This window comes from Neomonachus schauinslandi, chromosome 14 (assembly GCF_002201575.2).
Source record: "Neomonachus schauinslandi chromosome 14, ASM220157v2, whole genome shotgun sequence".
In the NCBI taxonomy this organism is placed as follows: Eukaryota; Metazoa; Chordata; class Mammalia; order Carnivora; family Phocidae; genus Neomonachus; species Neomonachus schauinslandi.
This window is the reverse complement of record NC_058416.1, coordinates 38,995,864-39,023,033: the sequence shown is the minus strand read 5'-3', so window position 1 is coordinate 39,023,033 and position 27,170 is coordinate 38,995,864. Positions and strand designations below refer to the sequence as shown.

General features: G+C 33.6%; 1 protein-coding gene across 1 annotated transcript in view; it reads right to left on the bottom strand.

Annotated features, from left to right (window-relative positions):
* CCDC178 (coiled-coil domain containing 178) overlaps nt 1–27,170 on the bottom strand; it is a 398,973-nt gene that overhangs the window by 231,005 nt on the left and 140,798 nt on the right. Inside the window, exons 14-17 of the mRNA XM_044921257.1 lie at nt 25,830–25,991; nt 24,140–24,253; nt 17,898–18,043; nt 14,453–14,612 (exon numbers count right to left, since the gene is read on the bottom strand). Of these exons, the coding sequence (XP_044777192.1) occupies nt 14,453–14,612; nt 17,898–18,043; nt 24,140–24,253; nt 25,830–25,991 (582 nt within the window). The remainder of the gene's footprint in view (nt 1–14,452; nt 14,613–17,897; nt 18,044–24,139; nt 24,254–25,829; nt 25,992–27,170) is intronic.

The following is a 27,170-nucleotide window of genomic DNA, read 5'->3' as shown; positions in this document are numbered from 1 at the left end:
TCGTCTACCTTTCAACTTCAGAAAAACACTTAATTATTCAAGTTACTGTAAGCACAACTGGACTTTAATTTTCTTATTTTATCTTAGGACCCAAAGAACAATGATCACTGTAAGGCTACCCAGGACTAGTGATAAGGAGTAATGATATCCTACTGCTTTACTGTTTATGGGGGGGTTTCAGTATATTTGGCGGTAAGAGTACTTGAAACTAGGCTAACCATTTTCATCCAAGATGTGCAACTTAAAAGCTAAGTGATTATGAGAAAGTCTTGCTAATGTCTCTGTATTTTAAAGTTCCCCAAATGCAACTGTAAAATTAAAAAAACAAAACCTTTGCTGCCTACCATACTGAATTGCTTTGTCAACAAGATCATCCTTGTACTTGAACCCAGAAAGAGCAACATAAGAGTTGCCAAAGTTGGAAATTAACACATTTATCTTAAAGCTCTTCTATTTCAGAATTCAGTTCTAATCTAAACTTTTGGAAAACAATGCATAAATTTGAGCTAAAAGCTAAAAATATTTTTACTAATTTTTTGTTTTGTTTTGTTCATTCATTGTCTTTTTCTATAAAGGGTGTTTCACATTATAAAAATCAACAAAGGTTATCGAAAAACATTTTCATTATTTTATATAGTACTGAAAATGAACATGACACTGTACACTAGTTTATATATTCCATTTCCTTTCTCTTTATAGCCTATTTCATTTTCTCTCAAACTGTTATTATTATCATGGCACCCAAATTTGAGATATGCAGCTCCCTCAGGAGGTCAGGTATACATGTTTTCTAAAAGCAGATAAATCAGACAGTGGGAGGGCTATTTGGGTAATGTTAACAATGCTCCCCACAGGACACTGTACAAGTCACATCTGTGATATTTGTCAGAATATCACCTAAGTTTAAGAGAGAGTTCATGGTGCTGATACTTAAAACAGAAAGCCACTAATACCTCACTAAAGACAGAGTGATAGCTAGTCTCTTTCTCTTTCTTCCCCTCTCTCCCCTCCCCACCTGGTCTATCTTCCTGTCTCTATCTCTATCTCCCCTGAAAAGCTTAGAGAAATAGGAACAGACTAGAATCTCTTAGTAACTGAAAAAAATTTCCTGGCTGTGGTGGAGTACTTTAGGCTAAGATCTATCCTTATGAATATTATAACCCTATAGATATCTCATTTATGCAACATTAAGTTCATTTTTTCTGAAAGCAAGATGAGGTGACCTTCCTGAAGGTAACAACTGAAGTAAAATTCATACAATTTAAAGGAAAATGGACAGGACAATTGGAGGTTCTTTTAATTATATGTACAACCAAAATAAAAAATAATGTACCATGCTATTCAGTACTGCTTAGCCATTATATAAGTGACACTTTCAAACAAATTCTGGATTATAGACACTAATATATAATTATTTCATATATAGTAACTTCTAAGATATAATGTACTCTGTTGATGCCTTATTAATGGCATAGGTGGAAACAATACCATATCAAGTCTTAGTGGTCTCATCAATTCACTTTCTCTCTTTAAAAAAAATTTGGTAAGGATAGGAAAGTTGACAATATTTACAGGTTGTATTTTAAGTCTCTCTTCCTTTGATTCTCTCTAGTTAGCAAAACCTGTTAAAATAAAGCTATGATTCTCTCTCCTCTGTGAAGCTGGTATGCTTCTCAGAGTTGAAGACTGTGCTTTATTCCAATAATCCTCAGCATCTAGAATAGTGCATTTTATGTAGGAACTCAATATATACTTAATAATTGTACTGAACCATTATCCCAGTCTAAACCTTTCCAAAGTGAACTCTGGAAGTGCTATTCATTGGTAAACAAGCCCAGAGTGCACTTCATTCTCATCATATAATAGTGAATAAAACTGTTTGCATTATCTAAATCTGGGTCTGAATTAAAGAATATTAATTTCTCAAGGTCCTATATATTAGAGGGTCTAGTTGTAGTTAGCATAATCCTAGTTTTCCATCATTGCTTCCAAACCATTATTTCTCCATGCTTATGTAAAAATACTCTTTGAGTTTTATATTGATTAAAGAAAGAATATAATCTTTTGTCCTAAAGAATACAATCCTATATCCTAAAGAATATAAAACTTTTACCGTACTGCACTATCATTTAATGATTTTCTAGTCATTTTCCCACACTAAGGAAAGACTTTAGCCCATGTGACTCAATCTTCTCTCCCTGTCTACCTTTGTTCCACCATGTTTTACTTCAGTATCTATCTGGATAACTTATCCAACATTTTAATCTTAGAGTTTATGGACTTACTCAAATCTAGTTAACTTCAATTCTACGTCCCATTAACAATTCATACCCATGGACACCCTTCTGACTTTGTTATGATCTAGAATGACACCACAGCTGAAGTTTTAAACTCTTATGTCTCACTTTCTGACTATAATCTCTGCCTTTTGCTTCTTTCTTCATATCATAATCATCCAACCAGGAGTGTGTCTTGATCTTTTTTCTCAATATTCTTAGTATTATGAAATATTTCCTGAAGCCTCTGATGCAATGTATATGCTTACAGCTTCTACAACTATACCTTTGTTCAAACTCTTGTTCCTTCAGTTCCAGATTCTTACATTCAGTGGGCACTGGAATCCATGTAGCTCCTTCAAAGGTATCTCAAATTTGATTGAGTCCAATTTCCAACCTACTCCTCAGTCCCTATTTTTTGATGCTGACATCACTAACCATTCTGTTGTCAAAGTAAAAACTTGATACATATTTTGATCATTTTTCTCACCATCTAACCAAATAATTATTAAGGTCTTCCTATATTAAAAAAAAAATTATCCAGAATTCTTAGCCTTAGCTCTAAACCTAATCCTAACCCTAGTTCCTAACCTCTAACCACTAACCCTTAACCTTAACCCTAACCATAGCCCTAACCCTAAATTAATCTTCCTGGAGAGGTCTCTGAACTGCAGGATAATAGGCACATACCCTCACCCTGGCTCTAAACTGAACCTTAACCCTAGATCTGAGGGGAAAAATTTTTGGTATATATATATATAGCATTGTGTGTGTGTGTGTGTGCATGTGCACACACACACACACACATTGGAATATTACTCAGCCATATAAAAAATGAATTCTTGCCATTTGCAGGAACTTGGATGGAGCTAGAGAGTATTATTCTAAGTGAAGTCAGTCAGAGAAAGACAAATACCATATGATTTCACTCATGTGGAATTTAAGAAATGGGGAAAATAAAGAGAAAGAAACAGAGGGCAAACCAAGAAAGACTCTTAACTACAGAAAATACACTGATGGTTACTAGAGGGGAGATGGGTGGGGTGATGGGTTAAATAGGTGATGGGGATTAAGGAGTGCACTTGTGATGAGCATCAGGTGTTGCATGGAAGTACTGAATAACTACACTGTACACCAGAATCTAATATTACACTGTATGTTAACTAACTGGGATTAAAATAAAAACTTTTTTATTAATTAAAAAATATCTGGAATTCAACATTTCACCTTGCTAGAACCTTGTCATATCACAACCAAATTCTTTTTTTTTTTTTTCAAATTTTTATTTAAATTCTAGTTAGTTAACATATAGTATAATATTGGTTTCAGGAGTAGAATTCAGTGATTCATCACTTAAATATAACATTCAGTGCTCAACACAACAAGTGCCTTCCTTAATTGTCATTTTCCATTTAGCCCATCCTCTGCCCACCTCCCCTCCATCAACCCTCAGTTTCTTCTCTAGTTAAGAGTCTCTTATGGTTTGCTTCCCTCTCTTTTTCCTTCCCCTATTTTTCCTTCTGTTTTGTTTCTTAAATTCCACATATGAGTGAAATCAAATGGTATTTGTCTTCCTCTGACTTATTTCGCTTAGCATAATTACACTCTAGCTCCATCCACACCATTGCAAATGGCTAGATTCCATTATTTTTGATGGCTATGTAATATTCCATTGTATATATATACACCACTTCTTTATCCATTCATCAGTCAACGGACATTTGGGCTCCTTCCATAATTTGGCTATTTTTGATAATGCTTCTATAAACATCAGTATTTTTGTATCCTTTGGGTAAATACCTAGTAGTGCAATTGCTGGATCATAGGCTGCCTTTTAGTTTTGTTGATTGTTTCCTTCACTGTGCAGAAGCTTTTTACCTTGATGAAGTCCTAATAGCTCGTTTTTGCTTTTGTTTCCATTGCCTCCAGAGATGTTTCTAGTGTGAAGCTGCTACAGCTGAGGTCAAAGAGGTTGCTGCCTTTGTTCTCCTCTAGGATTTTGATGGTTTCCCATCTCACATTTAGGTCTTTCATCCATTTTGAATTTATTTTTGTGTATGGTGTAGGAAAGTGGTTCAGTTTCATTCTTTTTTTTTTTTAAAGATTTATTTATTTATTTGAGAGGGAAAAAGAGTGAGTATGTGAGTGGGTGGAGGGGCAGAGGAACAGGGAGATAAGCAGACTCCGTGCTGAGACCGGAGCCCAACATGGGGCTTGATCCCACAACCCTGAGATCATGACCTGAGCCAAAACCAAGAGTCAGATGCTCAACTGACTGAGCCACCCAGGTGTCCCACAGTTTCATTCTTTTGCATGTTCCTGTCCAGTTTTCCCAACACCATTTGTTGAAGAAACTGTCTTACCATCGGATATTCTTTCCTGCTTTGTTGAAGATCAGTTGACCGTAGAGTTGTGGGTCCATTTCTGGGATTTCCATTTGATTCTACTGATCTATGTGTCTGCCAGTACCATACTGTCTTGATGACTACAGCTGAAGTCCAGAATTGTGATGCCTCCAGCTTTGTTCTTCTTTTTCAAGATTGCTTTGGTTATTCAGGGTCTTTTGTGGTTCTATACAAATTTTAGTATTGTTTGTTCTAGTTCTGTGAAAATTGCTGGTGGTATTTTGATAGGGATTGCACTGAATGTGTAGATTGCATTGGGTAGTATAGACATTTTAACAATATTTGTTCTTCCAATCTCACCACTAAATTCTTAGTTGGTATCACTGCATCCAAAATCACTCATTCTTCTCCAGCTTATTACATGTAGTCAGTGATTGCCAACCATTGTTATACATCATGGAATACAAAGAGAAAGAAATATTCACTTCATCATACTGGGGTAAAAGGCTCTTTGATGGCAGTGTCTTCTGAGCCAGTTTCAGGCACTCTAGGCCTTTCCCAACTCTAACTGCTGATAGGATAAATGTCTCAGTCCAACTTTGGCCCATTAGCACCACACCAAGGTGGACAACAGAGCAGTGGAAATCTCTGCTAATTTTAGTGGGATTTTCCTCAGCTGCTGTAGTACATTTATAATTCTTCTGATCAATTATTCATGACATAAAGCCTAAACTGCTTAGTGTGACATTCACAGCTTTCATGATGGTGCTCCTACCAGTAGTATAGTCTTTTTCCCTCCATCTGATCTGTAAACATAATAAACTACATGCTATTCCATAAATGCATGCTTATTTTTTGATACCTGTCTGCCTTTTCTCCTATTGTTTTCACTACTTGAACTATTCGTTCCTTGACTAACTCATTACCACCCTCCAAGACTTAGTTCTGTTTTTATCACCTTTGCAGGCTGTCTAAGATTTTCTTCAAACTCTTCTTCCTGGGTTCTAGAGAATTCTGTGCTTAATTCAAGAAAATAAGTTGTTGTACCTTATTTTAACTTGGGCCTCACCACTGCTCAGTGAAGCTAACTGGGAGCAAATGTTACCTTTCATTTAAGATGCTCAGAATCTCACCCATATTCTGACACTCGATACACAACTTCAAAATAAATAAATAAATGAGTGAATGAATGAATGAGAAGCTATTTTCTTTATCCTTGCCATAGTAAATTAAAATATAAACCTCACTCTTCCACTTCTCTTTTAGGAGTCACATCACTTCATCTGGACTTCAACTCAGCAAATGTTGAGTACTTATTATGTCCTAGACATTTGATGGACTCTGAAAGTACTCATGTGAGTGAGATAGTGTTCTCTCCCTCAAAAGCATCACCACTTGGAATGGGAACCAAATATTTAAATAAAACTGCATGTGTCAAAAACTAATTATGTTCTGTATGGTGACTAACATAACATAAAAAAATAAGTAAGTAAAACTGCATAATACAACATATAATGTAATCTCTCCCTCAATCTGATCTCTTTCCCTTTTCCTAGAAAATATACCTGGAACTTGCAATTGGCAAACAAATAAATAGAACTATATAAATTATTTTATTACCAAAGCTCTTGAAAGAGTATTCTAAAGCTGCCTTTTCTAATTTCTTTCAATGCTCTTGCTCCTTTCATTATTACATTTAATCTTCTGCCTTTACCAATCTGATAATACTCTATCACTGATGCTCTCCTAACAGCCAAGTTGTATTCAGGCATAGCTATGGACAGGAACTGCTGCTTTCAGGTGAATATGCATTTCTAGGATAAAGCTGCCAGGACCTGCAAGAAGACAGGAAGCCTACTAGAAGCCAGCAGGAAAGAACACATTTCTTCCTCCTTCAACCTTTCAATCTCCCTCTAGTGCCCTATATTTTGCAGAGCCTTAGAGGCATGTGACGAAGAAAAATGTAGTCTGCAGAGCCCTAGCCTCAGTGGTCACCAAGCTGAATATACAAATGCTGACAGATAATAATGTAACAACTTGCACACTCAGGTTCTGTCTTCAGATATGCTCCAACACTTTTCTTTAAAGCTTTCATGAGCTCCCATGGCTTCAACTATTTTTTTTTAAGATTTTATTTATTTATTTGACAGTGAGAGAGAGACAGTGAGAGAGGGAACACAAGCAGGGGGAGTGGGAGAGGGAGAAGCAGGCTTTCCGCTGAGCAGGGAGCAGAATGCGGGGCTGGATCCCAGGACCCTGGGATCATGACCTGAGCCAAAGGCAGACACTTAACCACTGAGCCACCCAGGCGCCCCTGGCTTCAACTATTAATGCTGTAGCTGACTCACTGATCTTTTACTCTATCCATTTCTACTCCTTCTCCCAAACTCTATCTCCACATAGTGATTAGGTGTATGCTTCCACATACATAGTTTCTAACACGTCCAAGATAGATAGATCCTTTTCTCAGCAAAGCCAGTCATCAACAGTTCTTTTTACTATAAATGCCACCATAATTTTTCTAGTCAACCAGTATCATACCTCCTTCTACATATTCTGTTCTTTTATTCATTTATCATATGCAATTTGACATTGGTCTCTGTTAAGTCTATAAACCTCATTCCTGCTCCATCAATGTCTTATCACCTGTCTTTAATTACAAAAGCATTTTTTTTGTAACTTATATCTGTAACTCATATCTGTAACTCATGTTTTCATTTCATTTCAATTTGTCCTACATAATGCTGTCTAATTGATCTTGCCTATCTCTGAGCACACTGTACTCCTGGAAAATTCCTCATGCCTCCCACTACTTTACAAATTAAGTGTAAACTTTTCAAGTGGGTCTTCACGATATAACCCGAACCTATATTCTCAGCTTTATCTCTCAATGTTTATCTGCATTACTAATATATGAACACATTTAGATGGAAATTTGAAAGTGATATAATTAAAATTAGAATGTCTCCACTTTACATTATTAAAAGCAATAAAATCAAACCACAACAGTCAATATGCCAAAAAAATAATAATGGCAAAAGTAGAAAGGTAGTGTCACCCATAGAAAGCATTAAGCAAGGTGACAGAAGCAAGAACCAATAAAACTAATCATATAAATTACTAAAGCAGAATGGATTGAAAAGCAAAATTATCCTAAATATTGCTCTATAAAGGTTACAAATACACATCTAAAAAATAAGCCAGAATACTTAATAATAAAATGCAAAATTAGGGGTTAGTCTAACAAAAAGACCAGGTGTTGATATTAGCTCTAAAACAATACATAGGAGAAAACTGTCATTATATTAAAAAATATGATCAAAATGGTCATTTAATAATTGTGAGTCTCTATGCACTGAATAACATGACCTTGAAATATATAAAGTGAAACCCACAAATTAATTCATGTTGAAATTCATTTATTTGCTCAGAAATTATCTATGAAGCAAAAGTTGCAGTGATCCTGTTTGATAATTCCATGCAAATTAAACAAAACCTTTTAACAAAAATTCATTTTTCTCTAGCTTTGCTGAAATTTAGTTGATAAATAAAACTGTATATATTTAAAATGTGCAATGTGATGATTTGATATATGTTTACATAGTGAAATGATTACCACAATCAGGTTAAGTAAAACAACCATCATCTCATGTAATTATCTTTTTCTGTGTGTATATGGTAAGAATGTTTAAGATCTATACTCTCCTAGCAAATTTCAAGTATACAATAAATTATTACCTATAGTTACCATGCAATACATTAGATCTCCAGAACTTACTCATCTTATAACATAAGGTTTGTACACTTTGACCAGCATCTCCCCCATTTTACCCATCCCTTGACCCCACATAACCACCATTCTACAAGCTCTGAGTTCAACTTTTTTTTTTTTAGATTCCACAAATAAGTGAGATCACATAGTATTTGTCTTTCTTTGTCTGCCTTATTTCACTTAGCATAGTGTCCCCTAGGTTTATCTATCTTATTGCAAATGGCAAGATTTCATTCAGTCTCATGACTGAAAAATATTGCATTATATATGGAATGAATATTTATCTATCTATCTATCTATTCATAACCTTTTTATCCATTCATACATTGACAGACACTTAGATTGTTTCCGTATATTGACTACTGTGAATAATGCAGCAATGAACATGACAGTGCAGATATCTCTTTTGGATACTGATTGTCTCCTTCAGATTTATACCTAGAAATGAGATGGCTGAATTAATGGATTTGTTTTTAATTTTTTTAAAAAATCTCCACAATGTTTTCCAAATGGCTGTACCAATTTACATTCCCATTAACAATATATAGCGTTCCCTTTCCTTCACATCCTTAGCAATACTTGTTATCCCTTGTGTTTTTGATAAATGCCATCGTAACAGGTAAGAGATGATATCTCATTGTGGTTTTAATTTGCATTTTCCTGATGATTTGTGATGTTGAGCACCTTTTCATTTCTGTTGGCCATCTGTATACTTCTTTGGAAAAACGTCTATTCTGGTCCTTTGCCCATTTTTAATTGGATTATTTCTGTTTTTTTTTTCTTTTTTTGCCATTGAGTTGTATGAGTTACTTATCTATTTTCAATATTAACCCCTTATCAGAGATATAGTTTGCAAATATTTTCTGCCATTTAGTAGGCTGTCTTTTCAATTTATTCATTATTTCTTTCTCTGTGGAGAAGCTTTTCATTTAGCTGTAGTTCTAATTGTTTATTTTTGCATTTGTTTCATGTGCTTTTGGTGTTCATATGCAAGAGAAATCATTGCCAAGACCAATATCAAAGAGTGCAACATATTAAAACTGCCAAAATTGCATTCAGAGACTACTTGGTCATTTTTCAAGTTTGCTTTTCATTGTAAGTGAGAAAGAAAAAACTAAAGTATTCAACTCAATTTGCTAAAAAAAAAGGAGAAAGAAACAAAATAAAATTATAAAAATCAGTCAATAGTTAACAAAGAAAAAGCTAAAACTAATGACTTAGAGAACAAAAATGATCATCGTGAATAAATCAGAATTTGTAGTGTGTGGAAAAACAACTATAAGGGAAAAATTTAACAGGGTCAATCAAGGAAAAGAAAAAAAGTCTGGTGCATGAGAAAAGAATATAACGACAGAAGCAGAAGAAATGAAAAAATATATATTTCATACAACTTGATAATAAATTTGAAAACCTCATTAAAATCATCTTTTCTAGAAAAATATAGCTTTACCATATTGACTCAAGAATTAGAAAACATTAATCATGCAAAAACCAAAGAATAAACTGAATAAATTTTAAAATGTTTTTCTTCAGAAAAGAGTCAACGTCAAGCTCTCTCTCTCTCTATATATATACATATTGGGGGGCATTTACCACCATGTTTATACACTTATGACAACTTTTATCCAGAACCTCCTTTTCAAGATTGCATAGCAAATGTAATGACTTCTGGGGCAAAGGCTGGGCACATTTGCTAGAAGCTTCCATAAAAAACTGGGGCTTTCCTACATTCCAAGTTCATCAGCTGCCAATAAAAATTCCTTGTGTATGTAGCATCCATCTGACCACTTTCCCATTATCCCAGGAGACCTGGAGACAAGGTGAACCTATGCAAACATGAAGTTCACACTGCTGTTGTGTAGGACATAATAAAATCTCTGCTTCTCATTCAGGAGTTTCATGCCTTCTCCCAGCATCTGTGAAACTATGGCAGGCTAACTTGTTAGCTTACAAGTGAGGTAAAATCTCTAACTCCTCGCATATCTTGATAGTATCATGGGAGAATTTGTAAAAACTTTAAGGAACTGAAATGTGTTATGCTATTTAACAAAAGAAAAAAAAAAGAAAACCTTCTTATTTGATTTAAAAACTGTTGTAAATCTCTGATACCAATATCTTGAACAAAGTACAAAATAGAAGAACTATAGACCAATAGATATTCAGCATTAAATGGTTGCAAACTGAATCCAGTAATGTATTACAATTTTAATAAAGCATAACCAATTACGTATACTTAAGAATGCAATCTGATGTTTGGAAACTCATACTATAATGACTTTAATTGACTAAAAGAGAATAATCATATATTTATGCTATTACTCTGCAGTGGGGAGGGGAGAGGAATTTCAAAAGTGGCAGTCCCACTAGGAAATTAATGTTACCTGGAAAAAGCATAACATCCAAAGTGTGTTCATAGAGTATTATCGCAATAATGTAAAAAAATACCAACGTACATAAAAACTGAAATGGATTATGGCAAAGTGATTTTAATAGATGCCTCTAGGTAGTTTGGGGGAAAAAAGCTAAAATGGTGATTGGTTGCTAGTTCAAAAAATAAAAAGCCTATTCAAACTTCATATATAGTGCTTTAATGTAGTGTTAGTAGAAATTCTGGGACATATCTGCAAGATGTAACATGATGCTGGAGAAAGATGCAAAAAGAAGAGAGGCTTCTTCCTTGTTTAACAGATCATGTTCTAAGTAAACATCCAAAATACATTAAATTTATATTTGGGAATCACTTATACCCATGCTACATCTTTCCTTCACATTCTAGTGTTACTCCCTCCTGATTTCTAAGTACCTACGATCATTGCAGCACTGGGTCTGTGCAAAAACTTGAAGGGTTCCCCAGTATAAAACTAGCACGCTTTTGCTACCAGTCCTCAGATTAAAATGTTCATTCCTCAAAGAGGAATGATTTGAATAAGTTGCTTTAAAAAAGCAATATGATGAACTGAATTAATATTATTACATGTGATTAATGCTTAATCCTATTAGAATTGTTAAAAATATTATGCAAACCATGTTCCTAATTTTTAAAAATTTCATGTTATTTTAAAATCTTTCTGTGGCAAGAAAATTAACATTAAGGCAAATTATTCTTGCCTAGGAGGTTCACTGCTCAGTTCTAAATGTTTCCAGGTTTTTCACACATACATTTCCCACTATTAAGATCACAGAATACGTAATGGCTTTTATTTTATTTTAATCATACCTAATGTATCAGGTCACTGGGCCAGCGACAAAATTTATTGTAGGTAATTTGTGCATTGTTACTAAATTCAAGTTTGTTTTTCACATCTTCCATCTTTCTGCTGATTGCATCTTTAAAATTGAGGCTAGGGTTTTGGTCATCCAACACTGAGTGCCCTGAACTAGTTGTGTGAATGAAGTGATGAGTGGACAATAGGAGAATTATTTTTAAAATTGTAATAATCTTTAAAATTAGTTCAGAGATTAAATTTGTTTCTGATTTTTACTATTGCTGTACCTGGCTGTCTAATGAGGCAGTGAATCACTGCCTCTGTATTAAGCTAAGAATTTTCCACATGAAATGGTTAAGAAATGATTTAATAGCCAAATATGGGACTATTGTAAGTATTTCCTGAGAGTGAAATATAAATATGAAGCCAAATAAAAACTAATAAATTCTACAAAATATTGGGAGATTGTGTTTTTCAGACTCAATTTGGAAATTGTTCTGTCCGCCAAAGATCCAATGTAATCCGTTATACCCTTCTCATATCATACCCTAAATTATAGGAAGAAGAACAAGGATATAGAAAGAGCAATAGAGAAAGGCACTGACATAGAAAAGCAGTGGGACTTCTGAGGATGGCTAATAATAGATTAAAATACCTGAAACTCCAGTTTTGTTTGGATCTTTCCAGTAACAAAAAAGGAAGATCAGTAACTAGAGCTATAGTACTTTGATGAATATGCTATACTGAAATTTTAATCTTAATTGCATTTGCAAATTATAGGCAGTTAATAAAAACTCCATTTAACATTTAAAAAATCTTCCATTTAAAGATATCTGATATGGAACTACCTACCAAAAAAGGTAGATTTTAACTCCAGAACTACATTGTATGCTATCTGAAGTCTGTATATATTTTTTTCTTAAACCATTTTATTGGCTGTTTGTACTTCTAATTCTATGGCATGTTTTCCTACATCCCCAGTTATTTGTACTGTGGCCTTTATAGTCTTTTATTAAACAATTCCTTCAGATGATCCATAATTGTGATCAATTCCTTTGCCCAGAGGGGACACTCCAGATTAGTAATACCACATCTATAATGATGCCTAATGAAACTTGTCTCTTTATGAGAATGCCTCATATTACATACATATTTACAAATTTTTATCTCATCCAATTTCTAAACAGGGATGAGAATAGTTTTATGAAAAATCACATTGTCTTTCCACTATTTAATGCCAATAACTGATCATAATCATAAAGAGTGTCACTAATGATGAGATAAATATGTGCCTGTTCAAACTCTATGCTTCTGGTCACATAGGGTAAATGCATAACAAAGAGCTATCCAGGAGCTGATAAGAGACAATTTCATATAAATTGAAGATTACTTGAGAAGTATTATTCAGATATTTAGCAGAATCCTTAATTGCTAGAAAGCAATAGACAATGTAATAATTTTCATCTAGAGAGAACAGACTAGATGGCAAACTTCTCATGCATTATCAAGGAGAGAGGGAGAATGAGAAAGAGAAAGAAAGGGACAGATTCAGCTTTTGCATACAACATAAGTATTCAACTAAAGTATCAGGCTGGCGCAGTATGGAAAGTATCTCTGAAATGCTCCTGCTTTCAGGCATTATCATGCATGTGGGCAGCAAAATTACCAAAAAAGCATATGTTCATCCATTTATTCATTCAGTCATTCAATGACTATTCACTGAGTGCCTCCCTTGTGACAGACACAGTTCTGAGCTTTTAGGATACAAAGAATGTGACAGAAAATCTCCTGTCCTCACTGACAATACGTTAGTATTGCAAGATGCAGGCAGACAACAAACAAGTAAAAACGAATGAGCAAAACAAGATAGAGACTCGTACTACAAAACCATGTGATGTGATAAGTGGCTGGAGGTAAGTACATTTCAGAATGGGATGGCAGAGACAAGATTTTGGATGAAAAAAATACAAATCTCCATTTCTGAGAGGCTAGTTATACAGGATTTTTTCTTTGTCTCTCTCCTGCTGACCATATTTTGCCATTTCACTAATTATTATTGTTCCATTAAAGTGCTGAAATGCCAGTCAATAAATGATTATTGAGATCCCACTGTGTTCTCAGCACCAGTACGACTGGAAAATGTGGTTGAATTCAAACAGCTAATCCTACTGCTGTGATAAAATATGAGGCAGAGAATGATGCTTAAATCAGTAAATAACTTAAGCCTTCTCTTTTTGAGGGGTGCATTTGAGTCTAAGCCTCCCTAGTCCATTCATATATCACAAATATCTTGAGATTTAGCCATCAATGTTTCAGGAACCTCTCCAAGAGGAGGCATCATTTATTGCCACTAGATGGCACCAATTATTTTCATATTTTTAGGCCCCCTCCTCCCAAAATACCCTTTTTCTATGTAATGGCCATATTTAAAATGGAAGAATATTACTTAGCATTATTATTAATAAAATTATTGTTCCTTTATTAATACTTTTCTGTAGGAAGGATTACAGAAATAGCACTATAGATGCTATGTTCATTCACTGACACACTTGTTTGTTTAATGTATATTTGCTCCATTTTTTAAAATGAATTAAACAATGTCTTTGAAAATGTAAAAAGGAAGAAAAGTAATTGAGTATATGAATATATATAATAATTGGATATATAAACATCAAGATCAAAAATAGCTTATAAAAATACACTATGATATTACATATATCTTTAAAAGTTTTTAAGTTTTTAGAATTTAAACCTTTGCTACTTCAAGATGAAAAATGAGTGCCTCAGACTAGCCGCTATTTTGGCTATCACTATATTTCTTTCATTCTAAGACAGTATAAAAATAATACTCACTTTAATATCTGCCAGAGTTTTTTGCCTCATGGTAATGAGTGTTCGATATCTCTGTTCTTCCTCATAGAGTCTCTCTTCATAGATTTTTTTCTCACTTACGAGATGATCAAATACAGCTTGTGCATGCTCCCTTTTATATCTCATGGTTAAAAATTCATTTCTATGAAGAAAGAATTGCATTTGCAACTAATCAATTCATATTTTATTTTTTAAAATACATTTGTGATACATTTTATTTTATTTATTTTTATTTTTATTTATTTATTTTTTTTAAGATTTTATTTATTTATTTGAGAGAGAGAGAATGAGAGACAGAGAGCATGAGAGGGAGGAGGGTCAGAGGGAGAAGCAGACTCCCTGCCGAGCAGGGAGCCCGATGCGGGACTCCATCCAGGGACTCCAGGATCATGACCTGAGCCGAAGGCAGTCGCTTAACCAACTGAGCCACCCAGGCGCCCCATTTGTGATACATTTTAAAAGAGCCAATATTTAAAAGTCTTAGAACTGAATGGCTTTGGAAAAATTCCCCAATCCTTTCCATAGGCCTACCTCCATAGAGCTACTTCTAAATGATCCAGTTGGAAGAAAATCTCTGGAGAAATTTAGTGGATTCTCTTGGTTGCCTACCCAGCGTGCTTCTATTTTGTTGTCATTCTAAAAGAACCCCTCCCTCCATGCAGCATATAACACCAAAGATATATTCCAATTAGATTAAGCCAATTAGCATATGGTTAATTATTTAGGAGTGAACATATATATTAATATAGCCTAATAAGATGAAAGACAAGGGCCTAATCCCATGTAGAAAGACTCAATATCCACTGAATGTGAATGAGTCATGTTTTCAAACTTGATGACAATGGACGTAGTGGAGAGAGAAAAAAATGAGTACCTAGTGTTGAGCTGCTGATTCACTAATATCAACCAACTCTGCAGCTTACCCTACCCAAGGGTTCCTGTTATATAGGAGGACACATTTCCCTATTGTTCAGTTTAAGCTGTTGTGTGAATACCTTTGTTTGTGTACATGTGTGTGTATTTTGTCATTTGTAACTAAGTATATACTGACACAGAGGTTAAATGATTTTTATTTAAATAAGGAACAACACTAATAGAAAAAGCATCAAAAAGTGGTTAAAACAATAATGAAAACAAATATGCTTTAGAAATAATTGTCAGAGTTGATCAGTAACACAGAGTGCAGAATAAACAGAGCTGCAAAAACTCAGCACTGTCTTATGTTACCCATATTTGTTTTTACCTCTGCTGGTATAGAAAATTGAGTCATTTGCACAGTTAGCTAAAAAGGCAGCAGGACTAAAGTTTTTGAGGGGCTGAAATGTTAAAGTGCTCAAATATAATATCTCATTTAATACAACAACAACCCTATGGAAGAATAATCATTATAGCAATTTACAGATGAAAAAACTAAACTTCACCATAATTAGCTTATGTAAGCTAATTAGTAAATAACAGAACCAGAATGCAAATCCAGTTTTGTCTTACTCTGTTTGATTCAGCAGCTCAACACACTAAATACTCATTTTTTTTCTCTCTTTCTCTACTATGGCTATTATCAGAAATTTGAAAACAACATTTTTTGTTTACGTTTTTAGATGTGAGGCTCTCCTTCTAAATAGGATAAGGTCCTTTCCTTTTATCTATATGTCTTGCCCATGTTTTTTCCACTTCATCATTCATACCAAAAACATCCAAAATTCTTATGTGATATCCTATATAAATATTCACTGATATCAATATTATGGAACATAGAAACCATGAAATTCACATGGGGAACAGCTAGTATGACCAGAGCCAAAAAACTCTCAAAGTTGCTCCCAGCAAACATCACTATATCTTGACCACATATACTTTGTTCTCTACACTAAGTATTTTGAGATTGGATTATATTCAACACAGCATTTTTATTAGTTAACTATACACACACATACATTATATAGGCTATATATGCTTTTATGTATATCTATACATGAAAATAGTGTTTCCTTTCTCATAGTGATAAAAAGAATAAACTCTGAAGTCCTATGGGTCTGGGTCTAAATCCTTTCACATCCTAATTAAGAAACAGTTGTAAAAATTAGAGTCAAGGACAGCTTTAATTGCTATTATTCTAATCACCATATTTCAATCATTTTGCATATGCAAGTTTGTATTTCTAAAATTATCTTCAGAAACTTGAAGGTACACTTTCCCATTTGTCATTTCTTTGTCCTTCTTGGTGTCTGGGACTAGGCACACTGTGGGTTCTTAATAAATAATGATTAACTTGATATAGTCATCTATTGAAAATACCAGTAGATTATTACTAATATAGTTTATTTGCAATAATCTTCCTTTCCAATCCTAGTTTAGTGAGTCAATATGCACAGTTTTAAAAGCACACACTGGAACAAGATGGACCTAAACTGGGGCTGGCTCTAACCACTGATTAGCTGTACAAAGACAATCATTTAATTTCCCTGAGCTTCTGTTTCCTCGGTATTCATATTACATAACTTAAGAATTTGCTGTGAGAACTGGATAAGATAAAGTACACAGATTGCCCACAAAGTGCCTGGCACATTAGGAAGTCAATCAATAGTAACTTTAAATATTATTTGACATTATCCATCACCATTGTTAATTAATAGATCTTATTTAAATCAAACTATAATTCCTAAATGTGACCAATGTATATCCTTCCCGTAGTCCTTCAAGCTCTGTTCTCAATGTATTACAAAATAGAAAAATAAGAACCAAAAGGAACAAAGGAAGAGAATGTAAGTTCTAAGTGAGGGTCTTATGGAAACACTAGAGGCCTTAGAGTATGATCATTCTCTGAGTGAAAGACCTTACTAACCCTTGTTAGGTATGTCCCTGATTAATAAAGGGACTGAATAAGAGCTTTCTGAAGACAATAAATATGAACAAATTACATAAGGTTTTGTAGAATATCTATTTCTAAAGGATTACCTCAAAACTTATTTTAAAAGTTTGGGTGAAAAACCATATATTATTAACCATGTCACGTGAGTGAGAAATACTGAAATGAGTGGGAAAGATTATTAGTTTCATAATTAATAAAAGTTCTTATACTTGGAAAAGAATAAACATTCCCAGTTATTCAAATAAGAATAAACCCAGGGGAATAATAAAAAATGAACGCAATTTATGTTTGTTTGTTTTTTATGTAGGCTCCAAGCCAGGTGGAGCCCAATGTGAGGCTTAAACCTGAGATCAAGAGCTGAGCCCAAGAGCCACCCAGGTGCCCCCACAATTTACGTTTTTAAACCAAAATTATCAAATATCACATGTGTACTCCACATCAAATAATGATGGAAAATAATGGACCATTTTAAGAATAAACCTTAAAGAAATTTGGTCTTATCTCTTTTATAAATAATATATTGAACATTTAATATTTTGATAAAATTTAAGTACTTACTTTAAATTCCCAAGTGTCTGAGCAAAAGTAATATTTTCTTTCTCTTTTTCTTTTAAGTTCTTATTCAACTGATTTATTTTTGCATGATAAATAATTGTTTTACTTTTAGTGTTCTCTATTTCTCTAAAAGTTATTGAGCATTTTTCCTGGAAAATAAATTCAAGGATGTTTTATTTTAAATACTAGAATTTTCAAATCCTTGCAACTTAAGGACACAATTACATTTGGCCATGTAAACAATTAAAAGCAAACAGTAACTTATTATCAGTGTAACAACTTAGATTTATGTTCTTTCTCTTCTCCATAGTTACATCTGATGAGATTGTCTAAAAAATGGTTTAGAACTATATAGTCTCTCTTCCCACAGCTCTCTTCCTCTTTCCCTTTTCCCCTCTCTCCCCTGCACTGTCTTCCCCTCCACATGCCCCCATACAAGCACACCTTAAAGGCATGTCCTTTCAAAATATAAACATGTGGATGGGGCACCTGGGTGGCTCAGTTGGTTAAGCGTCTGCCTTCAGCTCAGATCATGATCTCAGAGTCCTGAGATCGAGTCCCACATCGGGTTCCCTGCTCAGTGGAGAAGTCTGCTTCTCCCTCTACCCCCTCCCTGCTCATGATCTCTCTCTCACTCTCAAATAAATAAAATCTTAAAAATACATATAAACATTTGGTTACTGGTTTTCAAACATGTACATTGAAGGTGGGCAAGGATATACATTGTCCTGATCTTTCAAACAAAAGAAATTAATATTTAATACCAGTACACTTTCCCAAGGCTGACCCATGCAATTCCAAACTGCAGATTTTATTTTGCATCTAGTTTTTGCATGATCCTTTCATGACTGTTGATGTTTATATGACTGAATGATTTACTGACTGGATGACTGACTTACTGAATGCTGTTCCCCACATTTGGCATTGCTTCTAATTAGTGCTACTCTCCCAAATGATTTTAGATATCAACTGCTCCCTTTGCTCCTATTTTCTCCCACTTCCCCCCATATGCTCTCTGATTCTTTCTCTACTCTTACAGATTTCAAGTAGAAAGGCTAATCTTTTATATTTATTTTCCTATAAAAATCTGCTATTTGTCCACGACTTTCAACACTGGGTACTGTATTTGGATTTTCATACCCTCCCTTTGTTTCTTTCTTTTTCTGAAAGTTCTAGAATTCGTCTACTGATAAATGAGGGTTTTTGGTTTGCTTGTTTTTAATACCTGAATGTAGTTGAAAGATGGCTGACTAGGATTCTTCAGTGTGACCAATAGGATATTATATTATTACTGGGAGAAAAGTCAGTCCCCCCAAAAAGTGTGAAGAGGTACAAGTATGGAATAAAGTAAGTAGGTAGGAGTCAAAGAGATGGGCAACTCTGGGTACAGCATGCTATCACCGAACTTGAATTTTAAGTCAGATTCCATAATTCATGCCTTAATCTTGAATGAAGATTCTCACAGCAAAGTCAAAAGACATCAGAAGCAATGGTATCAACAACTTAGACCAGACCAGTCAATTCAGCAGTTCTAAAGGTGGTGTCAAAACATCTACACTAAACGAAAGAAAGAGACAGTGTGCTTCCTGCAGACAGCAATGAAAAGCAACAAATGGTATTTTGCCACTCTAGTAGGTACCATCAGTGAGGCTTTGGTAAATGTGAACAGTATAACCCCTTCCATGGCATCAAAAATATCAGAAACATCATTATGGTAAGCTGAGTCTAGAGAGAAGTCGTTAGATGTTGTATGTCAATCAGGAGTACAAATCTGCACATCTGCAGTGAGCAAAAGACTGGGGACCCCCCCAATAGCCATTTGTAAGTCTTTTGATAAATGCTGAAGGGCCACCACAGCAAATGGGAATAGAGGCAGATTTATTTATTTAAGATTTATTCATAATTTGACCATTCTTTGGCTTATTTTTTCTCTAGCCCTGGGGGACACAGGCATCAGTAATTTGGAGGCTTTCCAATCCAAGGGTACTTTCATGTCCAGACCTGGAAGAATCTAAAAATCTGAATTGCAGTTAATTAATGTTTTAGTATACAACATTTTTCATCATTTCCTTATCCCCCAAACTTTCAAGTCACATATTTAAAAAATATTATGTAATAAAGATTATATTCAGATTCTAAATTATTAATTTCAAATTATATTTTTAATTTTATTTAAGATTTTTAAAATATTTTAGATTAAGAATTTAAGATTTTAGGATTTAATTTTTAAATTATCTAAACATAATAAGTTTAGAATCTATGCCTAAGATTTAAATTGGGGTTAGAAATAGTAAAAATTCAGTAATGGCCCATGTTTAACTTGGCCCATGTTTATTTTGGCCCATGATTGAAATGCTTATGCACAGTAAAAGATAAAATTATTTGCCTTAAAAATTATTTGTCTTAGAACTTAAGTTCTTAGAAGACAGAAATAGGGTCTATAGTATGGCTTGTACACCTATCAGCATAAAAGTACTTAATAAATGCTATTAATGATATTTGACATTACAACAGTTTGATGTTCAACAGCATGGCGCATGAGGCATTTCTTCATCTGTGTATTGCCCATCTCACTAGCTTCATCTCTTTTCACTTTTTTTTTTAAAGATTTTATTTATTTATTTGACAGAGAGAGACACAGCGAGAGAGAGAACACAAACAGGGGGAGTGGGAGAGGGAGAAGGGAGCCCAATGCGGGGCTTGATCCCAGCACCTGGGATCACGATCTGAGCCAAAGGCAGACGCTTAACGACTGAGCCACCCAGGCGCCCCTCTTTTCACTCTTAAAATAGGTGCCCGGCTCTCTGGTCATACCAAACTACTTGCAATTCCACACACAGCACTATTTCATGATACCTTTGCTTTGCAAACAGCACCTGTTTCTAAAATGCCCTTACTTCATTTCTTCATCAATTTAAAAATTATATAATGATAATGATGATGATGATGATGATAAGTACCTTCAGTGACAATAATTTTTTAAGGCTTTTTGTATATCATCTCTATTCTCCACAACATCATGGCAATGTAAGTATTTAACCTTCATTTACTCCATTAGTAATTCTCATTTTTAGATATAACCTCCTCTGAAAAACCTACCCCAATTCCCTCAGTTCAGTCAGGTGTCCTCCTCCATGACACTCTTCCACCTCATTATACTGCTGTCATGGCTTTGCTCACAGTGTATTAATGCTCTGTGTCCTTGTCTGCTCCCCAACAAGATAATGTGCTTCTTGAGTGAACAAAGTTCTCCTTTTACTTCCCCAATTCCAGCAAATTCTAACAATGTTTAATGTATCTCAAGTGCTTAATAGTAATTGAAAAGACAAACTTATTTGAAGGACAAATAAAAGAAAATTAACCCTTCTTTTCTAGCCCTTCAACTCCTAGTACCTTCTACAATACTGAGCACACACACAAAGAAAGTGTTCAGCCATATTCTTCATTGAAATTTGTTATATTTATTAGACATACCACCTTTGGCAATTTTTAGTTAATATTTTTTGAAACTAGTATTCAGATGTGGACATGAGTAACCAGGTGGTTTTCCACTGCCATGTTCAACATATATGTTTTACCTTTGTGACATGTGTTAACAGTAATTTGTTATCAATAACAGTAGTATGCTGAGTAGTAGGAGCTTGTCTGAATGTTTTTGTTCCTGATTTTAATGGAAATAATTTTAATGTTTTTGCCATTAAGTATAACGTTTGCTGGAAAGTACTGGTAGACACATTATCAAGGTAAGGATGTTTTCATTCTATTTCTAGATAGTTAAAAGTGTTTTTGAAAATCATTAGTGCCTATAGTGTTTTATTAAATATTTTAGGTTAATTGTCTTTCATTTCTGTAAATGTACTGAATTATATTAGTACAGCTGATCCTTGAACAACACAGGTTGGAACCGTGCAGTTCCTCCTACAGGCAGATTTTTAACAGCACACCACTGTAAATGTATTTTTTCTTCCTTTTGATTTTTCTAATAACATTTTCTTTTGTCTAGCTTCCTTTAATATAAGGATATAGTATATAATATCTATAGCATATAAAATATTTGTTAATCAACTATTTGCAATCAGTAAAGCTTCCAGTAAACAGTAGGCTATTAGTAGTTAAGTTTTGGGGGAGTCAAAAGTTACACGTAGATTTTCGACTACGTGAAGGCTGGTACTGCCTAAACCCTGCATTGTTCCAGTGTCAACTGTACATTTGTTTATGTTGACTCATCTTCACATTCTTCAAAGGAATCTTACTGTGCATAATACATGCTTTTTAATCACATTTTAAAAACTCAATTCACTGATATATTTAAGAGTTTGTCATCTGTGTTCATAAGTGAGGTCACCTAAAGATTTCTTTTTCAAGCTAGTATTTTTCAGTTACAATTTCAGAATTATATTATTACAGAATAAATTTAGAAGCTTTCCATACTTTCTTATGGTCTGTATCTGGCCTATAAAGTATCTGGGCTTGTTTTTTTTTTTTTTTTTTTTTTATTTTTTTTTTTTTTTTGGGGGGTGTGGGGTTTTTTTTTTTTTTTTTTTTTAATTAATTTTTTTTTCTTTTAGGGAGGAGAGAGGGAGAGAATGCACACATGCAAGCTGGGAGAGAGGGGCAGAAGGAGAGGGAGAAAGAGAATCTCAAGTAGGCTCCATGCCCAGCATGGAGCCCAATGTGGGGCTCAATCTCACGACCCTGAGGTCATGACCTGAGCTGAAATCAAGAATTGGAGGCTTAACTGACTGAACCACCCAGGCACCCCTGTGCTTGTTCTTGTGGGTAGTGGTATAGACAAATTACATTTATTCTATAATTTTTATTCTACTCTTGTTGTGATTTTCCCTCTTTACCCAGTTTTCATTATTTGTATTTTAATAAATAGTATAATAATTTGTATATAAATTGTATACTTCATCTAAATTTTAAAACAAAGTTCTATGCAAAATAGCATTCTTTCTTCCACTACTATACATAATTATGTCTCTTTTAATTTTTCCCATGGCTGTTTTTATCTTCTTTTTGTCCTTATAGATATGCTAAGTACTTTACATTTTTCTTACCAAAATGATTTATTGGTAACACTAACGTATTACCTTGGCCTGTTCCATAAATTTTGCTGTATAGTTTATCATCAATAATTTAGAAATAATTTGTGCTTCTACATATTCCTTAACACAGAACAAATAATGAAAAAATGTAATTTAAAAAATATTTCCAGTAATGTTTTCTTTTTGCTCTACTTTTCTGTTACTGAGTTCTGATTTTGCTTCATTGTATTCAACAAAAGTAACCTGTATGATCTGACCAGAATAACATAATGGTTAAGAGCACAGACTCTAATGTCAGTGCCAGATTTAGTGAATCTCAACTCCACCATTAATGAGCTGTGTGAAACTGAACAAGTTAATTCAAAAACAAGGCATTAGATTCTTCAACTGTAGAATGGGGATAAAAATAGCACAATCTTCACAGAGTTATTATGAAGTTGAAATGAGTTAATATGAGCACTTAAAATAATGACTGGTATACAGAGAACATGCAAAATATCAGTATCTGTTGTTGTTATTAGTATTACTATTTTCCTTGATAATTTTTAATCTTTTGTGGCCTAGTACAAACTTTTAAAAAATGATATTATTACACCTCTATTTCATAGCCAGCATGCTGTCCACCAACAAATCCAATTGGTGCGACCTTTAAAGTATATCCAGAGGATACCAAGTTAAAGACAATGGACTATCTCCACCCCCCATATCCAGTGATTCTCTAAAGACAAAATATTAGAGAAAAAGATTCTCAGGGAGCAAGTATTTCTAATTTGGAAAAAGCCCTGAAGCCCTTTGATATATGACCATTTGTTCATGCTGCCTATACACCAGCTTGAGGGTAAAACTGAGATGTCAGATATTAACAGATGTTTCAGTCTGTATATTGGTCTCATCTGTATAAACATGGTACTATTTTTAGTACAATACAAATCCCCACCTCTACTTTGTAGGACAGGTTAACAGGAGGATTCACTAGTACAATGGGAAAAACACCGCAAGAGAAAAAAATGAAGATACAGAGACTGTGTGTGTGTGTGCATGCATGTGTGTGTGTGTGTGTGTGTATGTGTATAGAAACTACTTAGTGCAACCAATTAGAAATGAGAGGCATCAACCTAAAATAAATTTGCTTGAATAGTTTTCATTGACATAAAGAAGTTGTAAATTCATAATTATTTTTTATGTTAAATTTCTTACCTCAGTTTCTGTTATTGCCTCACGGGTTTTCTTCCCCCTTCTTCGTAATTTTTGCTTAGTTCTTTCCACATTTCTTTTAACATCGTCTTTCCTCTCAGTTATATCATTTAATATCTAGAAGACATTCAGAAATTAAGATGTGCAGCATTTGCAATCCAATTATCCTGGTTTAGACCAAATAGTTCTCAAGTGACTATTTTAATAATAACAATATATATTTTGGTATAAAGGAAAAGGACCAACAAACATGAATTCCAAAAACATACTATGATATCCACATCCCAATATTCCATTTGAATTACTGGAGAAAACCAAAATCTAACCAATTTTAGCTAAGTAACAAAAACTAAGAAACTCACATAGAAATCATAAGTTTTCACCATGATACTTAAAATATCTTAACCAAAATTAAAATTCCAGATACAAATTGTCAGCAATCATTACCAAAAGTACATAAAAACTTATTGTTTTCAAGAGTTTGTGTTAAATTGATAGTTCTTATAACTTATAAACTATTAAAATATAATAAAAACAAAAATGATTACTGAACTAAAAGATGAGATAAAACAATGGCTATTATAAAATAAGGGGGAATAAAAGTCATTAATCTTTTCAGGAATTCATTATACTCAGATGATTATACTGAGGCTTTTGAAGCAATTAATAAATTTCCATCACTAATGTAAGGAGGATCCATTATTAAAATCATTTATCTCACTAGGTGTTAGTACTGGTTATATATTCATTACATGAGCTCTAGGATAAGCAATTAAGAGCCCTGAGTATAGTAGTATACTCAGAATTTGTTGTTGCCGTGTTTTACGGCCTTGTACAAGTTGCTTCATGCCTTTAGGCCCAAGTTTTCTTAAGGCTATGATCCAGATAAACTCTGTCTTGTCTATTTCATAGGGAGACTTTGGAGATCAAAATGAACTCTCATAATGGGAACATCTTATAAATCATAAAGTTTTTTAAATTAAAAAAACACTGAAAATTATTAAAGACTAAGAATATAAAATTACATCATCATTTACAAAGAAAAAAAAATCCTGTTGCCAAAATGGCCCAGATGAATATATGTATGTCCTCCCTGCATCTAAGGACAAGAATATATAACTCTTACCACACCCTCCACTTTTCCAAAAGACTAATGACATGATGCATACATATTTTTCTACTAAATTTTTCTTTGGGAAGGGCTAGCAATATCAGTTACTGCCATAAACTTGTTGTTTTGAAAATATTTTATCGACGTTTGCTTTATTTTTCATCCTAGGTGTCTTAACTTCTTCTACATACATCAAATATTTGCCATAAAAATGCCAAGCTGCATTATATTTTATATTTGAGCAAACACAGCCTTAGCATTTTATTAACAAGCAGTGAAGACTTTGAATTAAATTTAACATAGTGGGCAATCACATCAGATAAATCACTACTCTTTTATTTGAAAACTGCTTTTCCTAAGTACACTCTAATATAGAGTATGGGGTTCCAGGTAATAGCATTAGTAGTCTTGCTATATAGTTTCACTACAGATCAGTCGTGTGGCCATAATATATGTATTTTGTTCATGCTTTTATGTCTTAATGTGAAATCATAATATTCCAAGTAATAATGTAAAATCACATACATGATTTGACTTAAATATTCCTGGAAATTAGCTTCTGGATTAATTACAAATACTTACATCAGAATGTTCTTTGTGGATAGTTCTGATTCTTATAGCGTCTTCTTCTAGTTCAAGCAGAGATGCCTCTAGTTCTGCCAGTGCCAGGGCACACATTGCTTTCTTTTCCAAAAGTTCCCGCCTCTCAAGTATCTGTTCTTCTTGAATGGTATACAGTCTTTTCTGCCAGCAAAGATTTTAAATAATTCATTCAGTTATTAATTACCTAAACATAGGTATTAAGGAGTGCACTTGTAAGGGTGATGTATGGAATTGCTGAATCACTATATTGTACACCTGAAACTAATATTTCACTGTATGTTAACTAACCGGAATTAAAAACTTAAAAAAAAAAACCAAAAACATTTATTGAGTCTCATTCCTGAGCCAGGAAGTAATGTTTGTTGTTATTTGAAAATTAAAAATAAATTATGCCACCATAAAAAGCAACAGGTATGAATATAGCATATTTATACAATGCATAGTTATTATTAGAAAAAATGAGAGAAAAATTTAATATAGACAATAAAAATGAAATATTCTTTTTTAAAATTTTCTTATTAACATATAATGTGTTATTTGTTTCAGGGGTACAGGTCTGTGATTCATCAGTCTTACACAATTCACAGCACTTACCGTAGTACATACCCTACCCAATGCCCATCACCCAGAAAATGAAACATTTTTAAGTAAGTATTGGAAGATAATAGGGTTAAAAAGCACACTAACAACAAATACTGAAATATATGCAATTCTTGTAATCTAAGATCTAATAAAACCAATGAACAAGAAGTTAATGACAAAATATTAAGCAGAAAGGGCTAGAAGATTATGGGGTTATTGAACATATATACTCACAGAAAAATAAATCAGAAAATTTGGCATTTTCAGCATATAGAACTAAAGAAACACTGCTTTTATATATTTAAAAATGCCAAATTTCCTAACAGAAGAAATCACAATTTGTGTTTATTTAAAAGAAGACCAGAGGTCCAGATAATCTCAAATAAGTGTATAAAATAACACTGTTTTGGACTGTTTTGCCTCTTGATTTTATTTTTATAATTTTAAATATTTATGTATTTCTGAAAGGGAGGCATTCTAGAAACATGCCAAGGATGAAAACATCCAACCCTGGTTCCAAAGGATATGCAGGTGGTAGATAAAGATAAAAAGAATTAAAACTGATTTTGCTAGCTATAATAATTTAATTATCATATTTTTCTTTCAGTGTTAAATAAAGAAATTCCATTGAAAGGCACTAAAAGTAAAGAAAACATAGCATCATCACAAAGCAAACTAAAGAGACACTTAGGAATAAGATCTCACTGCCCTTTTACTAGACTGGCAGAAATCCCCATT